At 39.8% G+C, this 24,770-nt stretch overlaps 1 protein-coding gene across 1 annotated transcript in view; it reads right to left on the reverse strand.

Moving 5' to 3' along the window:
* The window catches only part of LOC140143973 (mannosyl-oligosaccharide 1,2-alpha-mannosidase IA-like), a 94,648-nt gene that overhangs the window by 66,086 nt on the left and 3,792 nt on the right, over positions 1-24,770 (reverse strand). Inside the window, exon 2 of the mRNA XM_072165806.1 lies at positions 21,171-21,389. Coding sequence (XP_072021907.1) covers positions 21,171-21,389 — 219 coding nt within the window. The remainder of the gene's footprint in view (positions 1-21,170; positions 21,390-24,770) is intronic.

The following is a 24,770-nucleotide window of genomic DNA, read 5'->3' on the forward strand; positions in this document are numbered from 1 at the left end:
CGTGTGCAACTCAGCACCGCCGTCCCGAAGCCAACGCCAAACCGGAAAGCCATCTTGAGAGTTACGTGAAGGCGCCGCTTTTGACGGAAGGTCAAAAGGGTGACCCTTAAAGTAATCTAAGACTGTGTTGGGATCCCTTAGGAGGATCACTTTCCTTTTAGGTAGACACTCGTTGAACATACCGTCGAGGCGTAGACTAATAAGGTAACCATCGGCTATGATAGTCGACCCGTCTCGAACCTCGGTGAATGGAGAGGACAGCTGACTTATAGCTGGCCCCAGTGGCCCGCTGAAGTCTCGCTTGGAACTTTTCTGTCAGAAACTCCGGAACTAGTAGCACAGAGGCTCTAGCGGGAGAGCTATTTGTCTCATTGCACCAAGCGTAGTATGGAGCCAGACTCTGGCTATACGTACGGAGGGTAGACTTCCGTCTAGCCCCGGCGATGAGAAAAACAGCTTCTGATGAAAAGTATCCCTCCGCTGCGTGTTCCTGGTAAGGGCCATGCAGCTAACTGCAGGTGCTCTAGTGATAGACTGGTACCTCCGCTCCGGCATCCGGAGTAGATCTGGTACTGGGAGTGCCAGCGGCCTTGCCGCTAGCAGAATGACAATGCAGTCTTCCCACCCGATCTTGGCCACCACCCTCATGAGTAGTGAGATCGGAGGGACTGCATAAGCTGTCATCCCTCCCCAGTCTATGGACAGAGCGTCCACGGTGAATGCTTGGGGGTCCGTGACCCTTGATCAGTACACCGGCAGTGGATGATTGCGATGAGATGCGAACAGATCTTTTGAGGGTGGTACATCCCTTGAAGATCGCCTGAGCGACCTGCGAAGCAAGGGACCATTCTGCTGGTCCCGACACCCTTCCTCGTGACAGATTGTGCGCGAGGATGCTGGTGACGCCAGCGATGTGTATCGCTCTCATCGTAATCTGCCTGAACTTGCACCACCCTATCAGGTGTCGTGCATGCAGGCTCAATCGTGGTGGCCCGGAGTCCCCTTGTCTGTTGGGGTAGGCTACCACGGTTGTGTTATCCGTCAGGACAACGGTATGTGATTCCACGATCACCTCCTCGTAAGCGAGGGAGGTTAATGTGAAACTCTGTCTCTATGGCCCCCATAGGCCCGAGACGGAGTCTCCGTGGATGTGGACCCCCAGCCCCGCTTTTGACGCTATGGTCGTCACTACGTGACATACCGGGGTGCAGGAAACCTGACACCCTGGGTCAAATTGGGCTGATGGGTCCACCACCAGAGTTCCTCTCGCGATCTCCGACAACGGAACCGCGAGGGATATTGGTGACGACTGGGCCTGCAAGCAGGCTAGAAGGTGTAGTTGGGTAAGCCTAACGTAGAAACGGCAGTACAGTACGAGGTCTACCATACTGGCCATTAGGCCTACCACCTTCATCCATGCCACAGCGGGTTTTGCCCGAGACTCGCCAAGAGTCAGGCACACCGCACCATGTTCGCCACCCGCTCGGGTGAGAGCACCGCGAACCCCTCCGTGAGGGTGATCTGGGCCCCTACAAATAGTGGTGTCTGCGTCGGGACCACGCTGGACTTTTTTTTTTTTTTTTAGCTGATCAAAAAAAAATCCAGGGTCCCGCACCCTACGGACTATCAACCCCATGAGACCCGTAGTCTTCAGTGGAGTGCGTCCGTATATGAGCCAAACGTCCAGGTAGCAACTGATGTTGACACCCCTGTGCTTCAGGTACGCTGCCACCGCTCTGACCAAGAGTGTTAAACACCCTGGGAGAGATGGACAGGCCGGATGGCCGGTATCAAAACTGGTAATTTTGATCCTGTACCTAGAAGCGCAGATGCCTCCGATCTAGAGAGGCGATTGGCATATGCAGTTAGGCGTCCGAGAGATCTAGCGATGCTGTTCCCATGTCCCTGATGGGGCAGGCTAGCACCGAGGCGAGAGTCCCCATTCTGAACCTCTTGGGCCTGAAGAACGTGTTCAACAGCCTGCGGTTCCGGATGGGGCTCCCGTCGCCGGTCTTCCTTGGAGCCAATGGCTCCAAGATCCCCCGTAGAACGGGGGGTAGACCGGGACAATCGCCCGCTTCGTGCGAAGCTGTGTGATCCCTGTCAGTAGTGCCCGACGCTGGGGCCGCCTCTGACGGCACTACTGTGGACCTCTGAAATGTGCAGACGAATGTGGGGAGACTGGGTTGCCAGTCTGTAACCCCCCACTCACCACTGACCATACCCAGGCGCTCAAAGAGATGGTTTCCCACCTCTGGGTGAAAGCCATAAGCGGTCGTCCACTGGGAGATCCCCCTGTGGAAAACCCGCTGAGCCCCCCAGGAATGCTCTGCCTAGCTTCCCTTGGAAGAGCGCTTGCTCTTCTTCGGGCTTGCCAGCTGTTCCTGTGCTACCCTTGCGCCTCCCAGAAATGGGTGTTGCAGAGGTAGTGGGCTCGGTACTGTTGGTGGTGCACGGTCTGCTGAAGTCGGAGCTCCTACCCATGGTAAGGGCAGTTTCCGACCTCTTCAGAGTGCTCCGTTGGTAGCTTCTTTTTGCACGGTCCTCCACCGTGGCGCAGAAGCATCCAAAGAGAAAAGGACCCTGCCTTTCCATCGCGTGAGCGATTGGAGTGGCAGGCCCCTCCCCGGCGCTGAGTGGACACCCTATGGGCTAGGCCCATGGAGCTCTCGTTGAGGCTAGCTGTTAGCACCGCTAATAGGCTCACCTGCATGAAGAGCTCAGATGTTGTCTGAGCGTGATACGCTTGACGACATCTGGGTCCCTCTCGGATCCCCTCAGGTAGGTCCTGTGGTCCTCCCGCGTTACACGCAGAGGAAGCGCAGTAAGCACGCCGCGTCCATAGCTCTACTGAGCTCGACAGCCCTACGATATCTACCCGTGAGGTTTGCCGGGAATGAGAGTGCAGGCGTCCCCTGTGAGGAAGCAGCAGCTGAGCATCCTACTGAAAGGATCCCCTGGTCCACCTCCATGGACTCCCCCTTAGGGGGTGTCCGGAGGAAGATCAGTGCTGTTGCTCCCCTCGCAAAGCGGGGAAGGAGACTGTAGTGATGTCACTACCGACTCAGCTTCCGACTCCTTTCCTCGCCCACAGTATCCGTATCATGCTCCGATGATGACGGTAACTGAGGACGGGCATCTGAAAGCGGGTAAGAAGGCATAACCACTGTGTGGCTCGCCGACTACCTGCCAGCAGAAGAGGGAGTACTCCCGCAAGACCCTGAGGTATCCGCCATGGCACCACTGGGTCCGCATGCTCTCGCAGCCGTCGTCCTAGCGCTAGCAGCACGGGGCCTACCCTGATCAAGATCTGGGTTAGCCCCATGCCGGCTGGCCTGGTCAACAGCTGATGTTGGTACTGCGTGGCCATCGCTAGGCGACACTTGCCACGGTGCTAGGCCGTGGAAGAAACACCCTGCGGCGGGTACCACGGGCATACCCGCCGGCAGCTGACCCTGAAAGGATCCGCCACCAGGGTAACCCCATGGTACTGCAGTACCAGCACCGCCTCCCCCCCCCCCTTGTTGCCACAGAGACTGTGGCGACTCAGGCGGGTGCTGCGGTACCGGTGCGGTATCAGCGTGGGTACCCGTGAGGGTTCCCAACTGTGGACCGCTGTACCCTCGCCACACTGCGTTCCCTGTTTGGGGGATCAAGCTGTGTGCTGGCGTGGTACCGCGCGGTACTAGCGTAGGTGCCCGTGAGGGCTCCCGGCTGTGTACCACTGTACCCATGCCTCACTGCGCTCCCCGCAAGGGATCAAGCCGTGTATGGGTACCCTATACCGGCTGTCCCTTGGCTAGAGGGAGCTTGCCTAGTACCACGGGTAGCTGAGCGTGCAGATACCCCGATCAATCACCTCGCCACCTGAATAGGCAGCGCCAATCAATGGAGCTATGCCCTGTTGATTTGACAGTGATCGATCAAGAGAGGGTAATTGACCCATTGACGGTAATGGATCACCCACGCTCCGCTGGCTCTCGAGGACATAAGTGGGTTGTTGATCAGCTAGGCTGTTCAAGCTACCTACTGTACCCTCTAGAGCTTCGCCCAAGGTCGCTGTGTGTGGCGGACCACTCACGGCAGCTATGGGCGGGTGCATAGCGGCTACCACTGAAGTCAAGCCGTAGCTCGCCTTTGTAGCTGCCACGAATGCACCTGGGTCGCTGTCCCGTGAGAGACTGCGAGCCCAACCCCTGAATAATCGCCAGCCAGTCCCTGTGGACAGCCAGCAGCTATTCTAGGGCCCAGGGTATCACTCGGCGGTCCCGCCATGGAACGCTGCCGCAGACAACCCCAGTTGGTTCTGCTAAGACTACACCCACAGCGTTAGCCGCGTATCGCCTCTGTTGAACCCATGCATGCTAGGGTTCAACCCAGGCAAGCCCGGGTACCTTTGCATGCTGCCCGTCGCTGGCTACTACTGTGGCTGTTTGAGCCTGTAGATATGCCTGCAACAGACGGGTGTCCTCCTGCTAAAAACCCGTGAGGATTTTCGCTAGAGGACTGGTATCCTCCTGCTACAAACCCGCTTAGGGTTTTCGCTGGTGGTTACCGCTCTGCTGCCTGCTACTTTGCTCCGACGTATAGTCAGTGCTTTCGCTGGCTGCTGAGCCTTTGGACGCCAGCTTAGCAGTCCCGAAGGAACCGCTTGCTTGTCCGGGGACCGAGCCCCTTAAGCAGACCTGCCATGACCCATAGGGGCTGTCACAGCAGAATCTACCGTATCGACTGGTATCCTCCTGCTGCAAAACCCGCTAGGGTTTCCGCTGGTGGGTACCGCTCTGCTGCCTGCTACTTTGCTCCGACGTATAGTCAGTGCTTTCGCTGGCTGCTGAGCCTTTGGACGCGCTTAGCAGTCCCGAAGGAACCGCTGCTTGTCCGGGGACCGGAGCCCCTTAAGCAGACCTGCCATGACCCATAGGGGCTGTCACAGCAGAATCCACCGTATCGACCTTACCAGTGCCCTTGGTAGATTTCTTCTTCGCCTTATGGCGATGACGGAGCCTATCCAAATCGTCAAGCTGGAACTCGGAGAGTCCTAAGCAAAAGAAAGACATCTAGAAGATCGTGAGCACTCCCTGTGGGTGAAACAGAGCGGGTGTGGGTCCCGCTCCGTCACCAGGGAAGGGCAAGCCCGACAGGGCCGAGGCGGCGAGGAGAAAAGGGAGGGGGCACTACCCCCCCAACACGCGACTCAAGCCCAGTAAGCAAACCTGAGCACGGAGGCTGGTCGCTAACGTTAGTGGTAAAGTAAGGACTGGCTAACTTTATTACTAAAATGTCAGACGGTCCCTACCAATCCCCACCGTATGAATATCTGATTAACTCGCTTTATTGGACGGTAATGAAGACATAACGATAGAGTAATCACCCTAACATAGCAACAATAACCTACCGTACATGAAATACAATGTGTATGTATAAACATCTATTGTAACTTACAGGCTGCAATGGTTGTTTTACGTGGGAAACAAAATGAATGGCGCCAACGAAAGGCCATTTTGAATTGCTCGTGTGTCCCGTGATACAAACGGAGGCACGATATGTAGCTAAGTTTTGGATCGTTTTTTGTCACTTTTTCGCCAGAAAATGCCGTCAAAACTATCCTCAGCCGAACAATACCGGTTTGGTTTTACCTAAGGTGCGAAACTACAACCGTATATCCCGCCTTGGCCGAGAAATTGCTACACAGTGCTATGAACAATCGATAGGCACGTCTGTGTCAGTCGGAGACCAAGGAGGATAAGGGACGATCATATGGTGTGACGTCACCTTTTGGGTGAGTCCACCGGGGATCGGGGTTTTTGTTATTTATTCATTTATGTGGGACAAAATGACTATTGGTTTTTCCGCATCTCGGGATCGATGCAAGAAGTATCTTAATCAACATCGGAAACGGTAAGATCGACCGGTGTACTGAGTCTGATCGATATATTGCCAGTCATGAAATTCAACCGAAAAGGACATTTCTGTCCTGAACATGTAGATTTAGACTGCTTCTGATGCTACATGCAAGAAACATACATTATTCAGAGAGCCTTTGAGATTCATTCATTCATTCATTCATGTATAAATCAGTCAATGAATGCTTGAATTCGTATCCTGAAATCAACCAGAATGGGATATCCCTTGATGAATGTATGAATACCAACCCAGGATTGACAACTTCAGACTGACATTGACAGATGCATTTATACATATCAAGTTTTAGGCTGTCGTATCAATAAGAACATTGATCTTAAAACTGAATTGACCATTATGTCATTCCTTCAAAACCTGGAACATATCGGCACAACATGCACCATGAAAATTGGTTCCAACCTTTGAAAACATTTTTTTAAGCAATATGATACCCATATACATGACTTTATGAAAGCACAGAGAAAGAGATATATATAATTAAACCCATAATGTACGACCTTATAATATGAAATTGGTAAATTTTTTTCAAATCTGATTTTTTTGCATATTTGTAATGTTTACACATGTCCCAACTTGCACCTAAATGAAATCGGCCAAATTTGTTGTCTTTGTAGGTCAACAGAGCAAAGTTCAACATATTATCATAATTTTAAAAATTATGATAATATGTCTTCCCATAGAACTGCATATTAAATGACCAAAATAACCTGTGGGATTTCTTTCACTTTACCTTGTTATTTCAACTTAAAATGGACAGCAACCCTTCCCGGCAGTTATTACTAATATTATTTTAACATTTTGAATAAAGAATTAAAAAAATTAAAATTTGATGGAAATTGTACATTAAGGCTTTAATAATTACATCTTGACTGTTGATTTGTGATATGTAATTGGCGATATTAATTGCTTTATTTCTTAGAACTGCACTTCATACACTAACATCCATTTGAAGAACTTGAATCGTAACTCATATATCAATACCTTGAAGAAGTGCTACAATTATACAAAATTTGGTGTCAAAAATTTGATGCTTACTAATACTACTTTACAAAATTTAACATTCAAATGAAGTCAAATTTCAAAATTATATTCTTGGTTTTGTTATTGCACACCACCTTCCAGAGATGCTATAAAACAAGAAAGCTTTAACTGCTCCATAAAAATTGTGGTTAATTTACTATTTTCATCCGTAAGTGAGCATCAGGAGCTTTGTTGACGACATTCTCTGGCAGATGAGTAATTGAAACTGATACCTCGTGCTCTATGTAGAAATTGTGGCTAATTGACCAGTAAAGCGTCCATATTGATAAAGTGTTCTGGTAGTGGAAATAAAATTTGACATATTAACTAGCCCCCACAGGCTTCTCCTACATGTAGATGCTTAATATTAATGGTGGATGTTTTTTTCATCTCAGATGGATTAAATTGTACAATTTTGATATAAAAATTAGATGGTTTGAATCCAATGCACAGATTTATTGGTTGAGCTACATCGTATATGAATCTAACACAATTGGACAAGACATGAAACCAATAAATTAATTGTATTGGGTAAAAATATATCAATTTTATCAATATTATGTTCTAGAATTGAGAAAAAAATATCAACCTGGACTTTTAACTCTGTACAAGGTTTAGGAAGGAAGATTCTGAGAACATAACCATGTACAAAATTGTACACTTCAATGCATAGCTAGGTCACATACCACTTTCAAAATGTCAAAGCTTTTTCTGTCCTCTTCATCTGCCTAAACCATTATCTCAGTTGTAGCACATGTATCGAATATAGGCCTATTGTAATTAATGCATAAACCCAAAATGTTCACCTTCTAAAAGGCAGTGACGTTTCGATGCACAATTTTAATTTGCTACATAAACCGAGTGTCCATGTTCAATTTTTATATCTTATGATAGATCCCTTTAAAATGGCACAGGTGTTTGGATGTACTTTTTATAGGGCACAGGTGTTTGGTGTACTACATGTTGTATTTGACAGACCATTACCTGACAAGTCATGAGGATGACTTATCTTAGACCTGAAGCCTTGCATCAGTTTAGTCAAAAAGAAAAGTAACATACAGGCCTACATTGTACTTTTCTAACAACCCACATGTACGTGCAAGTAACAATCCTCTGTGACTATTGGTCAATATTTGGTTTGTGGAAGCGCATTACGCTCATGATATATCACACAAAAAAGCTCTTTATATAATTTTTTTTTTTAGGTTTACACATTTGCATGCATGTTTGATACTTTTCTGGTCAGGTTCATCCAGAAATTTTGCCCCCCCCCCAGCAACACGCAACACATGGGTCTACATTGCACTTTTCCAACAACCCACATACACATTACAATCCTCTGTGACCATAAGTTGGTTTGGGGAAGCTCATAACTCATATATGTTGTTAGCACATGTATGCTCATAATATCACAAAAACAGCTCATATCATAATTATAGGTTTTAAAACACATTATGAGAGATCTAGTAGACTGTCTGGTTCCCTCAGAAAATTTGGCCCAGAAAGAGTCAATTATTCTAATTAACAGATAGGGAAGACAATTGGGTTATTTTTGAAACCCTGAAGTTGAGAACCATCATCTTGGTATCGTCATTACTGTTGTTGTCGTCAGAGTCATCGTCATCATCATCATCACCATCAGCTCAAACATGTGCATTATCTTCAAGAGAGAAGTGTACAACATATAGCACTTTCAAAACATACCACTAAGACTATTTTTAGTTTCAATACAACAAATTCACCTCCTAGGTCTAAGCTTACTTCCCCTATAAACAAAAATATAAACCCTGGAAAACATTTCTTTCCATGATACAAACACTATTTTGGCCATGTCCACTGTGTATTCTAATGATTTCTCTGGTGTTCTGAACATAGTAAACCAATTCCACCCAGCAAATATTTCTTAATTAATACCAGAGGAATTTGGTCCATTTTGGTATAGTCCTCATTGAATTATAATACTATCTGGCATTACGTTCTATAACAGCTACTCTCAGTAGGGCTGGGAAAAGGTGGGGTATCCAGGAAGCTCGATCCTTAGGAAATTTGTGCAATGAAGGGAAATTTTGGTTTCCAATATAACATTTTTAAAAAACATTAATAAGAAATTTTGAAAAAATGCTATCTTTGTGGAAAATTTTAATTATCATCCTGGGGAATAAAAATGTTCTATGACAGCAACTCTGCCATATGTTTTGAATGTTCCAAACACCTTTTTTGCTTTAATTTTAATGACTCAAGTCTTCGACAGAAGTCTATATACAAAACTGCACTTTCCGGCAAAGCCAAAAGGCGCACACGTACCTAGCGTAAAGTGGCAAAGACTGAACCATTACCACAACATGAGCAAAAGAATACTTGTATGAAGTGAGCCCAATGGCACAGATTAGTACAACATACAAAACCCATCATATTCCTGGTTAATAATTTGGCTGCGGCAGTGGATTAGACCATCCTTTGATAGATTACTGTTAAAAGGATTCTCAAATCTTAAAAGAATTCTGATAAAATTAGTCAATATGTGTTAGTTACACTCATGGCTCTTTCAAAATAAGGTACTGATTACGTCAATGATCCCTGATGCATATATATACCTATATTAAATTTGGAATAAAATATCTATTTTGATCATGTCATATATATGCAATTCCATTTGGTTTGGCGAGTAGGATAGACATACATGTGTATGTTATTTAATCCAGAAAAATAAGCTGTAATGTAACATTACTATAAAATTGAATTTTAAGTTCTTATTTCTTATCTTGTTTTCAGCAACATAAAAATAGTGTCATGTCTCTGAACCACAAGTCCAATTTAAATGTATCGTAGCCTATCAAACTGTCTCGTCAGGCTGGGAAATAAGAAGCGCCAGACCAGGGGCTTATTTTGTAAAAAAATAGCCCCTGGTTCACGGGATTTTACAGGGAACCAAGGGCTATTTTCAATGAACCAGGGGCTATTCAATGGATGGGAAAATTTGTTGTGTACATTTTGGGAAATAAGAAGCACAGGACCAGGGGCTACTCTGTAAAAAAGATAGCTCCTGGTTCACAGGTTAGGGGCTAAATGGCCCTTGGTCCCCACTTATTTCCCAGCCTGGACTCTTCGTGCATAGATGAAAACAGCAGGAGTTGCATAACAAAGAACAGTTAGTATGCATTTCCTAGCTACATACATGTATAGGATACACATAGAGTATCAAAGTACAGGTAGGAGTATTACTAGCTGTGGGCCCTGCTGTGGGTCGGCTTAATATATTATTCAATTGTTGCCCGAGGTACACAATACATTATGGTTTTAAAACTACTTGAAATCAATTGAAATTTCATTTTGAGTTGCAACTATATCTGATTGTGGTGAGTGTAAGTCCGTAGCTCTAGCAAAAGTATAATCCAAAAACACATTCAAAATGCAGAATTTTGTGCTAACTGAACTACAGATATCACATGTTAAGATTGCAATCATATCTTCAGTAGATAGCAGAAATAATATGCATATCATGCTCATAGATCTACATTGATTCTCTCCAAAACAAATATTAACCACTTCTTTCCTTTGGCAAATTTGCAAGATTACATAAAGTTAATTTTGTTTATAAACTTTTTAAATCAAAGACAAAGACAAACATTAGGACTCCTGAATTCATTTACACATGTGTACATAAATATAATTTGACAAACATTGTGCATTTAGATTGATATTCCATATTTATAAAAGGTACAAAATAGTTTTTTATAAAGCTATCTTCAGTAGACAGCATTTATGATTCACAAACATAAATGAATGGCATAAATTTATGCCGCTTAAAAACAAATATACTTCTTGAAACAAATTTTTAAAGGTTAGTTTCCTAACCGTATTGAAAACAAGTGTAACAGTGATTACAATAATCAAAAATAAGACAAAATCTAGCTCTTGAATTATTTTACAGTGCCGGTAGGTACAAGTACTGATGTGGATATGTGACAAAATATATTTTATCTTAGAAAGAAGCTTGATATCACCATCTTAACTTATATTAGCGATTACAATGTTATCTTCAGTAGATAGCAAAACAGTTATGTAGCCTGTGTAACCTAAATTAATTCTGTTTCAAATCAAATTTTAACTAGATTGCTTCTTCAGTCAAGCTTTATTTAAAAAAAAAAGAGTGCTCATGGTATAACTGGCATACTTTACAACATTAAAACTGCTAAAAATAAAACCTCTCCCATGCAGCTCTATTATATGCAACTGAGCATTGAAGTAGATATTCAGCAGCTCGCAAAATTTTTAATCATCTCGCTCTCTCCAAATAAAATATTCACTACTTCAAATTTACTCATGTACATTCTGGAATCAATCTCTGATCATGCATTAATTTTCTCATTAATTTCAAGTCACACGTAAATAATTTAAAAGACGCAATCAAAAATTCAATTTTTCTTGTGTAAATTAACATACCCATGGGCCTTTACAACGTCACTGTACATATGATTTTTTCAATCCGGCAGGTAAACACAATTTTTGATAAATCCCTCACTTTAATCAACTGACTAACATTAGGTATACATGTATTAAAATGATTGGTACCCATCATCAGTTTCCAGTGATTATGGACAAGACCATCACATCAAAATCCAACATAGCTAGGAGATACTTTATTTATAGACATTTTGAAATATTTTCTACATGAGTATACATACCGTAACCACTCGGGTATAAGCCCACCCCCCTAGATGGCAGATTTCACTTCAAAAATGGGGGTGGGCTTATAACCGGGGAGGGGCTAGTACTTGAATTTAGAAATAAGAAAAATCATCCCCATTTGTATAATAATAATTATGCCCAATGTACCAGTAATTTCTATCATCTATGTCAATTTCTTAAAATTTTAAGTGTGGAATGTTAATTATCAACTGATATTCTTTTTATATATTTGTTCTTAAATGTGAGAGAAAAGCATTGATTTGATATTTAACTTGGCCAAAATTTAGTACTGGGCTTATAGCCGAGTGCACCCTTGTTCCCAGAATGTTTTGAAAAATAGGGGGTGGGCTTATACCTGAAGGTGGGCTTATACCCAGGTGGTTATGGTACTACATTAATTTAATGGCATGTTTCCAATCAGCATCAACAATGTTGCGGATTATCTTTAACCAGTTAATGTTTTCTTTAACAGTCAATGGTTATTATTAATGACAGTAGCTTGGAAACATTTTACATGAGACATTTAGGCTAGGCTAGAAATAATACTTTATTATATACTCATATCCTGCCACGTCAGTTTGCTCTCTACATCACAAGTTTTCATAAACCGGTACTTACCTGGACAATGAGAGCAATCGTTATTATTTCTGTCTGTTATTCTAGTGGTTTCAATTAACATTAGCCATATAATTTCTCCAGCATTTCATGTCTTTGCTTCAGGAGAATAAATTTCAGTGAAACCTTATATTACCTGAACAAACAGGGAAACCATGTTTCTATTTTGCCTAATTAAGGGCACGATCATAAAGATCATCAAAATTCAGATTTTGATACCTTTGTCATTGTCATGATAGATGTGCTAACATCTAGCCTGTCAGACAAAAGCTGTGTATTCAAGACAAAATAAGGCATTTTACATTTCAAAAATACCAAATGACAATTTGAATGAAATATCCTTCACTTAATATACAATTTTAATTTGTTTACACTTATGCTGGGATCACTGAATGGGACTTTAATTTCTTAGTCTAGTCCAGAAATTTAGTCATATCAATATAGAATAACACTGAATGTATCCACCAGCATAACAGGGCAACCAAAATGTAGTCTGCTATTTCTCTATCTAAATAGGCCTGCATCTTTCAATTATGGACTCTTTCAAAATGTGAGAAGGTGAATTGGTTTCATTTCAACAAATTTACACAAGTAAAAAGATAGTTTTCCAAATTATTTGTGTTTTCAGTAAGAACGAACATTATTTCCTTGTGACTTAATTGTGACACCTACAAATCTGTGTAAAATGAATTTATAATTGATTTATCTCATGTAAATGAAAACATAACACACAAAATAGACACTTTTGACATATTCTTCAATGTCAAAGAAATCTCACCGCAGCCACAAATAGCATGCTTCATTAGTTCCCCATGTACTCCAGTCAGTCCCTGGTGAGTCACTAAGAGACCAATTCTATTGAATAGACCAGGAGCAAAGATGCATAGTAAGTTTAATTTGATGATGCATTCCCTGGTGACATCTTCATCTCCATCACTTTTCAGATTCTCCTCTTTACACACACACACACATCTGCAGGTGATTTTTCATGTTCTTTTCACTGCCGTACTTGTTAGTATTCAATCCCCGCGCGCAGATCATGATGAGCTTGATTAAACAAGTGATTTTTGTTGCTGTACTTCATCATGTAACTGAACTGAACATGTCATAGTGAAAGTTTTGAGGAAGTTTTGTTTTAGTTTTTAAATTGAAAAAAAAAATAGAAGATTTGATGAACCTTAATGAACAATTGATTTTTTATATTGTACTGTACAAATTCTAAACACCCCCCCAAAAAAAAATTAACTAACAAACTAAATAAATATATAATGTATATGGCCATGCGTTTTGAACTGAACACCCAAAAAGGGTGGTGGTGTCACACTTTTTGCCTCGATCGTTTTGTTTTTTGAGCATATCTTTGAAAGTACATGTAAAGAAGCTATGGCAATAAATTTGGTACCAAATGAAAGCTAATATATTAATGATGAATTATGGAAAGTTACATGGAGGTATCTTGAACAGAAGCAGAATGGCATTCAATCCAATGACCCAAGTCAGGGGTGGTGGTGGCAGCGGCTCATGTGGCAGCGGCTCACCATGTACTAACTCAATGGGAAATTTCATTTTTTTTTTCTTGCAGTGCAAAAATGTTGAAATTTTCTTTAAAAACTAGTGTATATCAATAAATTTGGTATCAAAAGAAAGCTGACATTGTTATCTAAACTTTAATTCTGTAAAATAGTTGAAACAATAAACTGCCTTTAGCTAATGTTAAGGGCAAGTGCTTTGAACTCGACATCTAAAATGGGTGAGTGGTGTCACATTTTTCACTGGGGTCATTAGTTTTTTTAATGCATCATTGGAATAAAAAAAGATTTGATAGTAAATTTGGTATCAAATGACAGCTAAAACACCAATTATTAATTATGGAAAGGTGTCAATAAGATATCTATGGATATCTATATCTATATCTATGGCCAAGGCAGGGGTGGTGGAGCGGGGCACTCTCTGCACAAAACTGTAAGCGAAGTTGTCATTTTGGGAGCCTCGTAGTCGGTGTGCAAATGTGTTGCTATTTTTCTTTAAAATGAGTATTTATCAATAAATTTGGTATCAAAAGAAAGCTGACATTATATACACTTTTATTTTGTTATAAGTTAAAATAGTTAGCTGCTTTAGGGTATATGATAGGCCAATGTTCTCCAAGACAAGAAAAATTAATCCTATTTTGGTCACTTTTTGAAGGGTTGTATCATTTTACAAAAGTGATAATCCCCATACATTTATATATGGCAGGAAAGCCCTTACTCTGATCTATTAGAAAATGACATGAAATAAGATGCAGGGGTAACACAGAAATGTTAGTGACATTATACCCCTGTACCACTACTGTCAGTTGATGTTTTTTCTCATTCACATAAATGTAGCATTAGAACCTTACATCTGACAGTGTTTCTGAGTATCTTGTTGGATTCCTTGTTCAATTTCCTTTCAGAAAATGTATACTTTTATCATGCTGGTGGGTATGGTTTGAAAAATATGGGCATTTGAAGGTGAAAGAGTGTCGCAAATTTCAAAAATCAGTGTGTGACGAAAAGTCGGCGAGGTGAAAACGCATGGCCATATAAAAAAAATCAAATTTAAAATATATCAAATAGGCCCCTTTAAAATAAAAACAAAAAATGGAAATAAACATGTAGCAATTAGTGGGTTTTTAGCGGTTCGGCATTAGACAAGTTTAGAAAATAAACATGATGTTTTTTGTACATTCTAGGCCTATAATTAGACCACAGAGGAATGTTGAATGGAAGTTCCACTTTCGGCCTGTAGGCCTACTACTTAAATGCTATTCGGAACCCCTGCAATTTGCCCAATGGTGACCAAAAGACTAGATTTTTACAAATTTCTATGCAAACCATCAATCATAAAACCCATTTAATGATCCATTTTGACCTTCAGAAATGTATATCTGAACTTTAAAAAATTATAATAAAAGTAATCATTTGTAATAATTTTATATGACTGCAGAGTTCATGAATATGGTTGATGAAAATGCCCAAATAAAATTCAAAGAGGATTTTGCAAAATAGCATTCATCCCCAATGAAACAAATGTGCAAGCAAGTTAATGAAATCAATTATTTCATGTACCTGCTTCTGACAGAAGTGGCAGGAAGCCACCTTTATGGCATATCCTATCTGGTATTACCGTTCATGTACGCCATTATTGACCAAGCTACTGCTGGGCCTTATGACTCACTGTATTTACACATAATTGTGTTACCACTTACACACAGCCTTAAAATATGACCCAATTTTACTAATAAATTAAAAGAGAAAAGACAAGACAAGTCACTGTCAAGTTCAACAAGCCATGGAAGAATGCACATTTGGTGACTGCTACCTAGTACTAATACTGATTACAGCCAATGTACAATGTGCTTTGTTCTGTATCATACGTACATAATCATTGTTTTAGAAATTTATTCAAAAAGAAAAAAAAGGTCAAATCTTTAATTTACACACCCAAGTTTTTGAATTTACACACCCAAACCTTCAAATCCGACCTAAGACCTTGTTACATACAAACACATGCATTTAATTTTTGCAAAATTTTTTGTCATTTAATTTCTAGACTGAGTAATTTCTGAAAAAATAAAATATTTCTATTGTTTCTTTTCCGTTTAAAACATTGGAAATTAAAAATGAAATTCTATTGACTTTACAATTTGGTTTGGAATTTGTGCATCCCCCCCCCCCAAAAAAAACCCCAACCCAACATATACATACTAAATAAAAAACAACAACACACTGAATCACTTAGAATCATACAATTACAAATTTGGATTTGCATCTGTTTAAAAAATTGTGTACTGTTGCATTTACAAATGTGTAGGCCACTGTATGAAATAATCTAAGCACCATTAAATTTGCCTTGAATGATGAGACCATGATACTCATGCTGATGATCAAATCATGAAAATGGCCAACATGCACACATGATGAGATTTTCCTGTGAGTTCCAAAAATGGATCGATACTCAGTCATGTAAATTTTATCCCCCTCTGCTGGGCCTAATTAGGGATGTTACTTAGATCTTGGTTGGGCCTGATAACAGATACTTGGAACTACAAACCTTTCCTGAGCATTTGCCATAAAATAGGGATTTCTGAAGTTTTCCTCTGTTCTTTTTTGTTAGTTTTAAAAGTGAATAATACTGTATATGATATCCAGGAATCTCCCATAAAGGTAAACCGGAGACCCAACTGAGATCCAAGTGTCTCCCCCTCTCGCTGGTCATTTCACCCTCTTCACTCCATAGTAAATGCAATAAGAGATTGATTAATTTTAAGTTTTGTGAAAAAGATAAGGCTACATAAAACATTTTTTTTAAAATGTGTTTCTTGTTATGTTTAAACAGCCACTTTTTATTAGCGTAAATACATTTTCCACATCAAATGGAAATTGGCAGCCGTAATACTAGATTCAAATGTTTAGGGGGTGTAGATTTTATGGTTTTTGGTAGGGCTTGAAGACAAAATGGCAAAGGAAGTATGGATAGACTTCATCAGACTCTCCCAGATGGCTCATGAATCACCTTAGCTAAAAGGCTACATACTATAGACCACTTGACATCATTGTTTATCAACAAAGGCGAGGGACTGGTCTATCGATATGCTTGAACGAACTGCTACACTGTTCAATGGCTTTCTTGTACTAGATGAAATGTGGTGGGTGATTTAAAACGCACATGCCCTGAGCTACGATGCGTATGTACACTTCAGTGCAAATAACAATGGAAATTACCATAATTCGGGCGCATACTGCCTGGCAATAACGTCACATGTCAGGTGGTCTATAAGCCTGTCAATATTAAACATGAAAACATTTTTGTGTTTTTGTTTCTTTGTGGTTTTTGTTATGTTTAAACAGCCAATTAATTTTTTTACTCAGCACAATTTTCCACATCAAATGGATATCGACAGCCGTAATACTATTCAAATGTTTAGGGGTGTGTAGAGTTTATAGTTTTGTGGCACATGCAGGGCTTGAGGACAAAATGGCAGAGGAAGTATGGATACATCATACAGCCTTCATCAGACTCTTCCAGATGGCTCAGCTCATGAATCAAATGCACCTCAACCCAATTCAAAGATAGAAGCTGTGGCAATCTGCAAAATGGGGAATTCTTGGTATACATACCGAGGTATCACGTGGGTCTTCATATGGATCACTATCTGATTTTTCCTTGATGAAGAGAAAACATTATTCTTCTCTGTAAAAATTTTGTGAGTGATTTGGTGGTGGTGGAGTTGTTTATTGGTTTGTTTACACTGTTGCTTATATTCTGATGTTTTTCATAGATGTAGTACATGTAAGAACTTATGAACATACATTGTATGTACATTACATACACGTAAGATAGTCAATGAAAAATTGAGCTGTGTCTGAAAACGCTAATTGTGGTTTATTCAACTTAAACATGACAGTACATGTAATTACTTTTCATGCTGTGTGCTGCTGCATGTACAAAATATTATGTTTGTATGTACATGTATGTCATACGTTAAATATCGATCAACAGAACAATTTATGAATTGAAGCAAATAACACATTGGGCAGTTGGCATGTCACATCTTCAAATGTACGCACTTACTGTTTGCAAATGAATAATGTGGATTATTCAAATTTATTGTGCATTGTATTTGACAGAATTACGTGAGTGTGAAATATTGAAAATTCCAACTTTGACCGATATTTTAACTGTCATACTTTTTCATGGATATTTTACCCCCCCACACACACACATATGAAAGGACTTAAGTTTTATAGGGCATCATCAAAATTTTGGTTTGTTCCTAAGTAATAGAAAACAGTGGAATATACATTGTCATGTTTGTGCAGTGACAGTCTTTGCCCAATTCTTAATTTAGTTGTTTTTTTTACTGTGACATCACTTTTGCATCAATCCTGCCACAATATATTCAATTCCAAACTGAAATGATTATAATGAAAAACTTCGCTAAATTAGAGAAAACTACATGTATGCACAAACCTTCTCAACATCTACAAAAGCATACCTACACATGGGTATAACATCAACAGCATGTAATGAATCAAATTTGTGGAATGCCGCATACGCATCCCGATTTAATCAGATTTGGCAGCCTTATCCTCACAAAATACAGTTTGTATGTAAGTGTATTCACTGTCAAATGTGGGGCTCCTATTTAACTCCAGTGTCAACATGGCATTATTGTTAGCATCTATAGGTATGTGATGACAGATTGATTTGTGCCTTGCTTCAAAATAAATACCGTACTGACGCGAGTATAGTCACACACCGCTTTTGGGTGAACATTTTTCAAAATTGGGGGTGGGACTATACTCGAATTTTTTTTTTTTTTTTTTTTTTTTTTTTTTGGTTTTGTAGTGTCCCTGGACCTAGACCTAAATGCTAGGATCATTCATGGTTAACCTAAAAAAAAAAAAAAGATGTTTTGTATTTTTAATATGAAAATTGATAATTTGTATACATGTCATAATGATTTCAAAATGCATTGAATTTGAATTTAAAAAAAAAAAAATTTTTAAGTTCAATCTTGAATGATCCTAGCATTTAGGTCTAGGTCCTGGGACACTCCAAAGCCGAAAAATAAATAACTTAAACAATTTTTTTTTTTTTTTTCTTAATTTCTGAATTTTTCGAAAATTTGGGGTGGGACTTTACTCGAAGGTGGGACTATACTCGCGTCAGTACGGTAATACAACTTATATATTATTGCACAGAGATGTGATTGTGAATGTGATGACACAATTTGATCCACTCAGGCCGAAGTTGGCAATTGTGGAAATTGACTTACCATTGTACAATGTATGTTGTATCATTGAAAAAAATTGCTGATCACAGTACAGTACTTATTAGCTTTTACACACTGAGTAACAAGCCTTAAAATAAGCAGGCGTCAGGAGCAAATTTGCCCTCCTTAAGCCATCAATTGCTCCTGGTTTTGTAAAATTCAAATGAACCAGGAGCAATTTTCGAAAACAAATTGCTCCTGGTGCCAGTTTTGCACATGATGCAGTAGTGCTTATTATGTTGTATTGTATATGCAGAGAGAAAGAGATAATTTAAAAATTGATCATGTTTCTTCAGAAATTGCTCCTGGTTCTTGAAAAATTGCAGTGAACCAGGTTCATAACAAATTGCTCCTGGTTCCAGTCCGCTTATTTCATGGCTTGCTGAGTAATGCTGGATTTTAAATGATACAAATTTCTTGAATAGCCTGTTTATTTCTAAAAATTTTGTTTTACCAAAAAACAAATTTAAAGAAATAGTCTATTCAAAAATTTACAATTCTAATACTTAGGTAATATGTGACGTGACATGTCAAAAGGAGACACTTTTGGGCAGGTAATCAGTTTTGAGGTTTTTACATATCTTAAATATAGAGATATTTTACTCCACAATGCCGTTTTCCCCCAATGAAATCGGACATTCCTAAGCGAAGATATTGAGTTCGTAAGTTATGGTATATTTTTATAAAATTGGAAATTGAGATATCGGCCTTTAAAAATATTATTGACAATGTTGAGAGTAGGAATTACCAAGAAAAATGTCTCAAAAAATACAAGATGCCAGTTATATTCCGGTCTGAATCTATCAGACAATATTCTAAACATTGATAACATCCCAAATTCGCAACAAACCTAAATTGTGAAAAAATCTCCCCCGGGCAGATTTTTGGCTATTTCTCCATTTGCGATCCTGCCCAAAAGTGTCTCCTTTTGACATGACACGTCACATTAGTATTTAAAAATAAATAAATTAATTTACAAAGAAATACAAAACAATAAATTAGTTATTTCAAAATTGTTTTAAAAAAATGGAGAGGGACACTAGTACTCAATATTTAAATATTATAAAAATATTATTTTTTGCTGTATAAATTATGTGTATGCAGGAATCACAATTTCATGCACCATAAATTAAATTATGGAAATGATCACAGTCAAACTGGAGTCTGGACCTTTTCATGCATGGAAAACAATTGAATTAATTAACTGTAGAAAAAAAGTCAAAGCCGCTGGCAATCACTGCTGGGATGATTGTAAACTGCTGGGATTTTCTTGTAATTTACAGACCATGTACGGTACTAATTATTTACACTTTTTAAAGCCTAAATGTAAAACAATGTACTGGTGGGCAGGGGTGTAACCAGACCTGACCTTCCGGGGAGCAAAATTTCCCAATTTTTGACCAAAAGTTGTATTATTTATAAAAGATCGCGAGCGGCTTGCCCTTTGCAAGTGATAAACGGTGGGGGTCAAGGGGCTCGCCTTAGGGCCCTGGTGGGGTCCAGGGGCAAAGCCCGGTCAGAGAATCAAGGGCGGAGCCCCTGAAGCTCATGGTTTTGGCATATTAGAAGCTAAAAATCCAGTGTTCAGAGTACAAAATTTCACAATGAAGGTAGTATAGATCTTCTTCCTCTTTCTTTCCCTTTTCTCTTCTCCCTTCCCCTTTCTCTTCTCCTTCCCTTTTTTCTTTGCTTCTTTCCTTTCTCTTCTTCCCTCTTTTTCCCCCTTTTTTCTCTTCTCCTTCCCCTTTTTTCTTCCCTCTTTTTCTCTCCTTCCCCCCTTTTCCCCTTCCCAATTTTTTGCTCTTCTTCCCATTTTTTTTTGTGTCCGAGGGCAGCTTGTCCCCCCCCACTGGTTACGCCCACTGCTGGTGGGTGCTTACAAAATTAACAAGTGAAATGTGCAGAACTTTGATTGTAAAATGTAAACATGCAGTTAGCTTATTCTCCTGCAAACATTTGTGTGCAAACAGAAAAAGTAAAAACTAAAAAAGTTTTTGCTTTTCATTAATAGAGATTATAACTGCTTTTTTAATGAAATAAGGGGACAGTGTATGTGTAAATGATGCTTGATTATTCTTGAACATGAAACTTGTTAGCAACACAAAACAAACAAACTTACCGCTGCAGTAAATTTAAAGTCATGAGCAATCCAATCTCTGGCCTTATGATACTGGTCTTGCAATCCCATTATAAATAGTGTATCGATGCCATCTACTATCGTTGCACCTAGTGACGTTCTACCAAATATACTAGCTGAATGACCCATGTGTGAGACTGGTTTCAGCTCATTGGCACCCCACGCATATTTCTCATAGCCACCCCATGCATGGAGCATCATCTGTGGACAGAACAAAACATGATTACATTCAGGGACATGAACAATTAAAGCCATAATGTGTGATTTGCTTCACAGCGATGCCCTCAATTTTATTCGAATTTCTACTCTTTGCATAATTATAATGCCCAGTGGTATACTAAAATACCACGTAAAAGACTAAGCCTGAAGTGCGTTAATAACAGCAAAATCTAACTTTTTGTATTAAAACCGGGTCGACCCGGTTTTATTCAGAGTTCAATGATCGAATACATACTTGCTAACATGTACGGTACCGTGGATGTCAGCTTGTATCATACACACATCGAGCGCGATGCTCCGTGCAGTTACATGTAATACGATCAGCGAGCGTAGTACACGCATTGTAGGCGTTGGAATGAATCGCAATTTTCTTCGTTATACCTTATTTGCTTGGCTCAAAATTAAAAGGGGATAATGTGATCAGTGAAAACAAACATTTAAATAAGAATCTATTCTTTATGCAAATAAATAATCCATTATTGCTTTATTGTAGGCTTGGGCGATTTAAATAAGAATCTATTCTTTATGCAAATAAATAATCCATTATTGCTTTATTGTAGGCTTGGGCGATTGTTATACAATAGATTTTGATTCATTTTTTAAAATATAATTGCTTATTTTCGATTTGATTCCGCTCACACCATACAAACTGTCTGCCAATGATCACATCATTCACAAGCCTTTTTGATCTGGCTAAATATTTCCCATGCACCATCAAGCATGACTTAATGAGGAGCTGTCAATTGGTACTGGTAGTGACATTTAATCCATGGTTTAAAATCAGCTCAATATTCACGAAATGTGAAATACAATGTAGGCCTATGTACATTTATGTTTGTTGTACAGTCTAACTCAGAGTCTCAGGCAGGAACACAAAAAGATCTAGGTCTGTTTCTGTAATGCTTATTCTGTAAGATTTATTTCGACACATGTACATGTGTCCTCAAAGCGTTTAAAACGGAACCCCTAGCAGAGGGTGGACACACTGTGTCATCCAAATAATATTAAGGAATTAATTGCAGATCATGTAATAAATCTTTTTTTAAATTATAATTATAATTGGATGACACCCAGTGCACACAGCCTGGTAACTCTAAATATCATAATTTGGAAAAATTATTTATATACTGGTTGAATGGGGAATTAGGTTTGGCTGACAATATAGGTTATCCATGATAATTGATATTCTATAAGCTGCACAGTGGTAGCGCTATAACTAAACACTCCAGTGTAGTAGGGGGTCCGGAGTAGAGTTTGGTGAGTCCGAGTTGCACAAATGCAGCATAAATCACTTGCAATAGCGCTACATGTAGATTGAAAAACTGGGGGTCTGCAGGGACCCCTGAACTTGCAGAAAATTTAAAAACAGGGGTCCGAACTCTATTTTGGTGGGTCCGGCCGTCCGGGACCCCAAAAAGCAACCTAGCACTACCCCTGAAGCTGCATACCCTATCAGCGACTGCTATAGGCCTACCTTGTTTAGGATTTTCAGAAGTACCTGCATGTGCAACCATGACTGTTTCAAAATAGCCCGCCAAAGTCATGCAAGTAACTCAGAGGTTGTGCATTGAATTGGTTTGAATGAAGTCACACATGACTAACATGGATAACCCTCTAAACACCAATACCCCAAACAAGCTCATGCCTGGTACAATGTAGGACCAAAATAAGCTTACTATTGGATGAATACCGGTACACTTGAATGTTAGATGATTTGATCAGTCTATTACAACCAAAATAGAAAGAGGTACTTGACTCAAGAGGGCACTCAAGTGCAGGGTTCCCGTTAAGGTTTTAAAAATGTGCGTCCGTAATGACGCAAGTTTGCTGACGAGGTTGCAAAAACTTGCGTCCAGACAGATTTGTGTGCGTCCATCTGAAATTCACGATTATGACGATACACACGTACCCCAGGTCTACACCTCAACAAATGTTGATTGTTAAAAAAAATAAAAGTGCATTTTCACCGTGATATTCCATCTCCATTCGCTATGATAATTTTTCTCATTTCTGTGTCAGTTTTGGTCCCAAACGTGGTCAAAAACAGGTGCAAAAACATGAGCAAAGTCTGTCAATCTTGAGCAAATTTTAGATTTCGTAATTTTACTTCGCATTTCTTTTTTTTTAAATTAACGTGTTGTTGATGCTACAAAGCTAAAACACGCGCTGCCACAAATAATACGCAAAAGGGTTATCATTTGGATTTTGTCTTTAAAATTGCTTTTATTCATCGTAACAATAATACTAATAAAGGAAACCTAGATTATTTATGAGAAAATAAACATAAAATATTAAAAATTGAATATTGTCAGGTTGTGATAAATAATGAAATAAACATTAACCGCACGTTAGCGGCACATGTTGAGTCCAGCATTCTTGCTTGTAAACAAAACAATCGGGACTTCCCCAGGCCATCAAACAGCAATCGTTCGGAAAGCATGCAAAAAGTGCACGATTTCCTGACGTTGCATTTACAAATATTACAGAATTTACTTCAATTCTTAGCAGGTGGGTCAAAATTTTGCGGCTTTTATTATCTTAAAAATATAAAAGAATAAAAATTTCTTATTTTTATCATCAATTAATGATAAAATTTGAAGTTTTGTCTCGTCCACATGCATGTGACATGGACGCATAAAATACTTGATTAGCCATGTAAACTTGCGTGCAAATTTGTAAAATATGCGTCTGGACGCAATGACGCACACGAACGGGAAGCCTGCTCAAGTGAAGTGGATAGAGTCATTAAATGGATTGAAATTGGTCTGACTTTGAGCTTGTTTTGGAGTGGTTTTTGGTCCTGTTTGTACTACTTTTGAGTGTTTAAAAAAACCTTATTTTTATAAAACCAATTGATGCTAATTCTGCATTCAGACTAGAAAAAAGATGTCCAATTTTCAGACAGTGTATGTGTGTTTGCAGACACATGCCCTGGCCTAGATAGTTCATCTCACCTCAAGATAAATGAATTAACGGTAGTGATGTCAAAATGTCAGCTCTGTATATGAGACTGATGAGATTGTGCAACCTTAACAAAAAAGCATTATGCTGCCATTATGAGCACACCTTTTTAAGGAGCCTACTCAAGCCCTTAAATTTGGCAATTTCTGAAATCGTGGGGTTCCAGTCAACATCGGGGTTCCAGTCTTTACAGAACCTCCTCCAGTGACAATGTGTGCGCGCTTGAAGGAATTCCCCCATGATTGACATGATTACAATACATTCCTGTCACTCTTGTAGTCAATACTTTTCTTGTCTTCTGCAAATGTTCAGAAGACATTGAGACACAAAAATATGAAAAACATGTTTACTGTAGTACGGTACCGGTACTTAGTGTTTCTTACAAAGTGCCAAGTTCACCCG

This window comes from Amphiura filiformis, unplaced genomic scaffold (assembly GCF_039555335.1).
Source record: "Amphiura filiformis unplaced genomic scaffold, Afil_fr2py scaffold_35, whole genome shotgun sequence".
NCBI classification, from domain to species: domain Eukaryota; kingdom Metazoa; phylum Echinodermata; class Ophiuroidea; order Amphilepidida; family Amphiuridae; genus Amphiura; species Amphiura filiformis.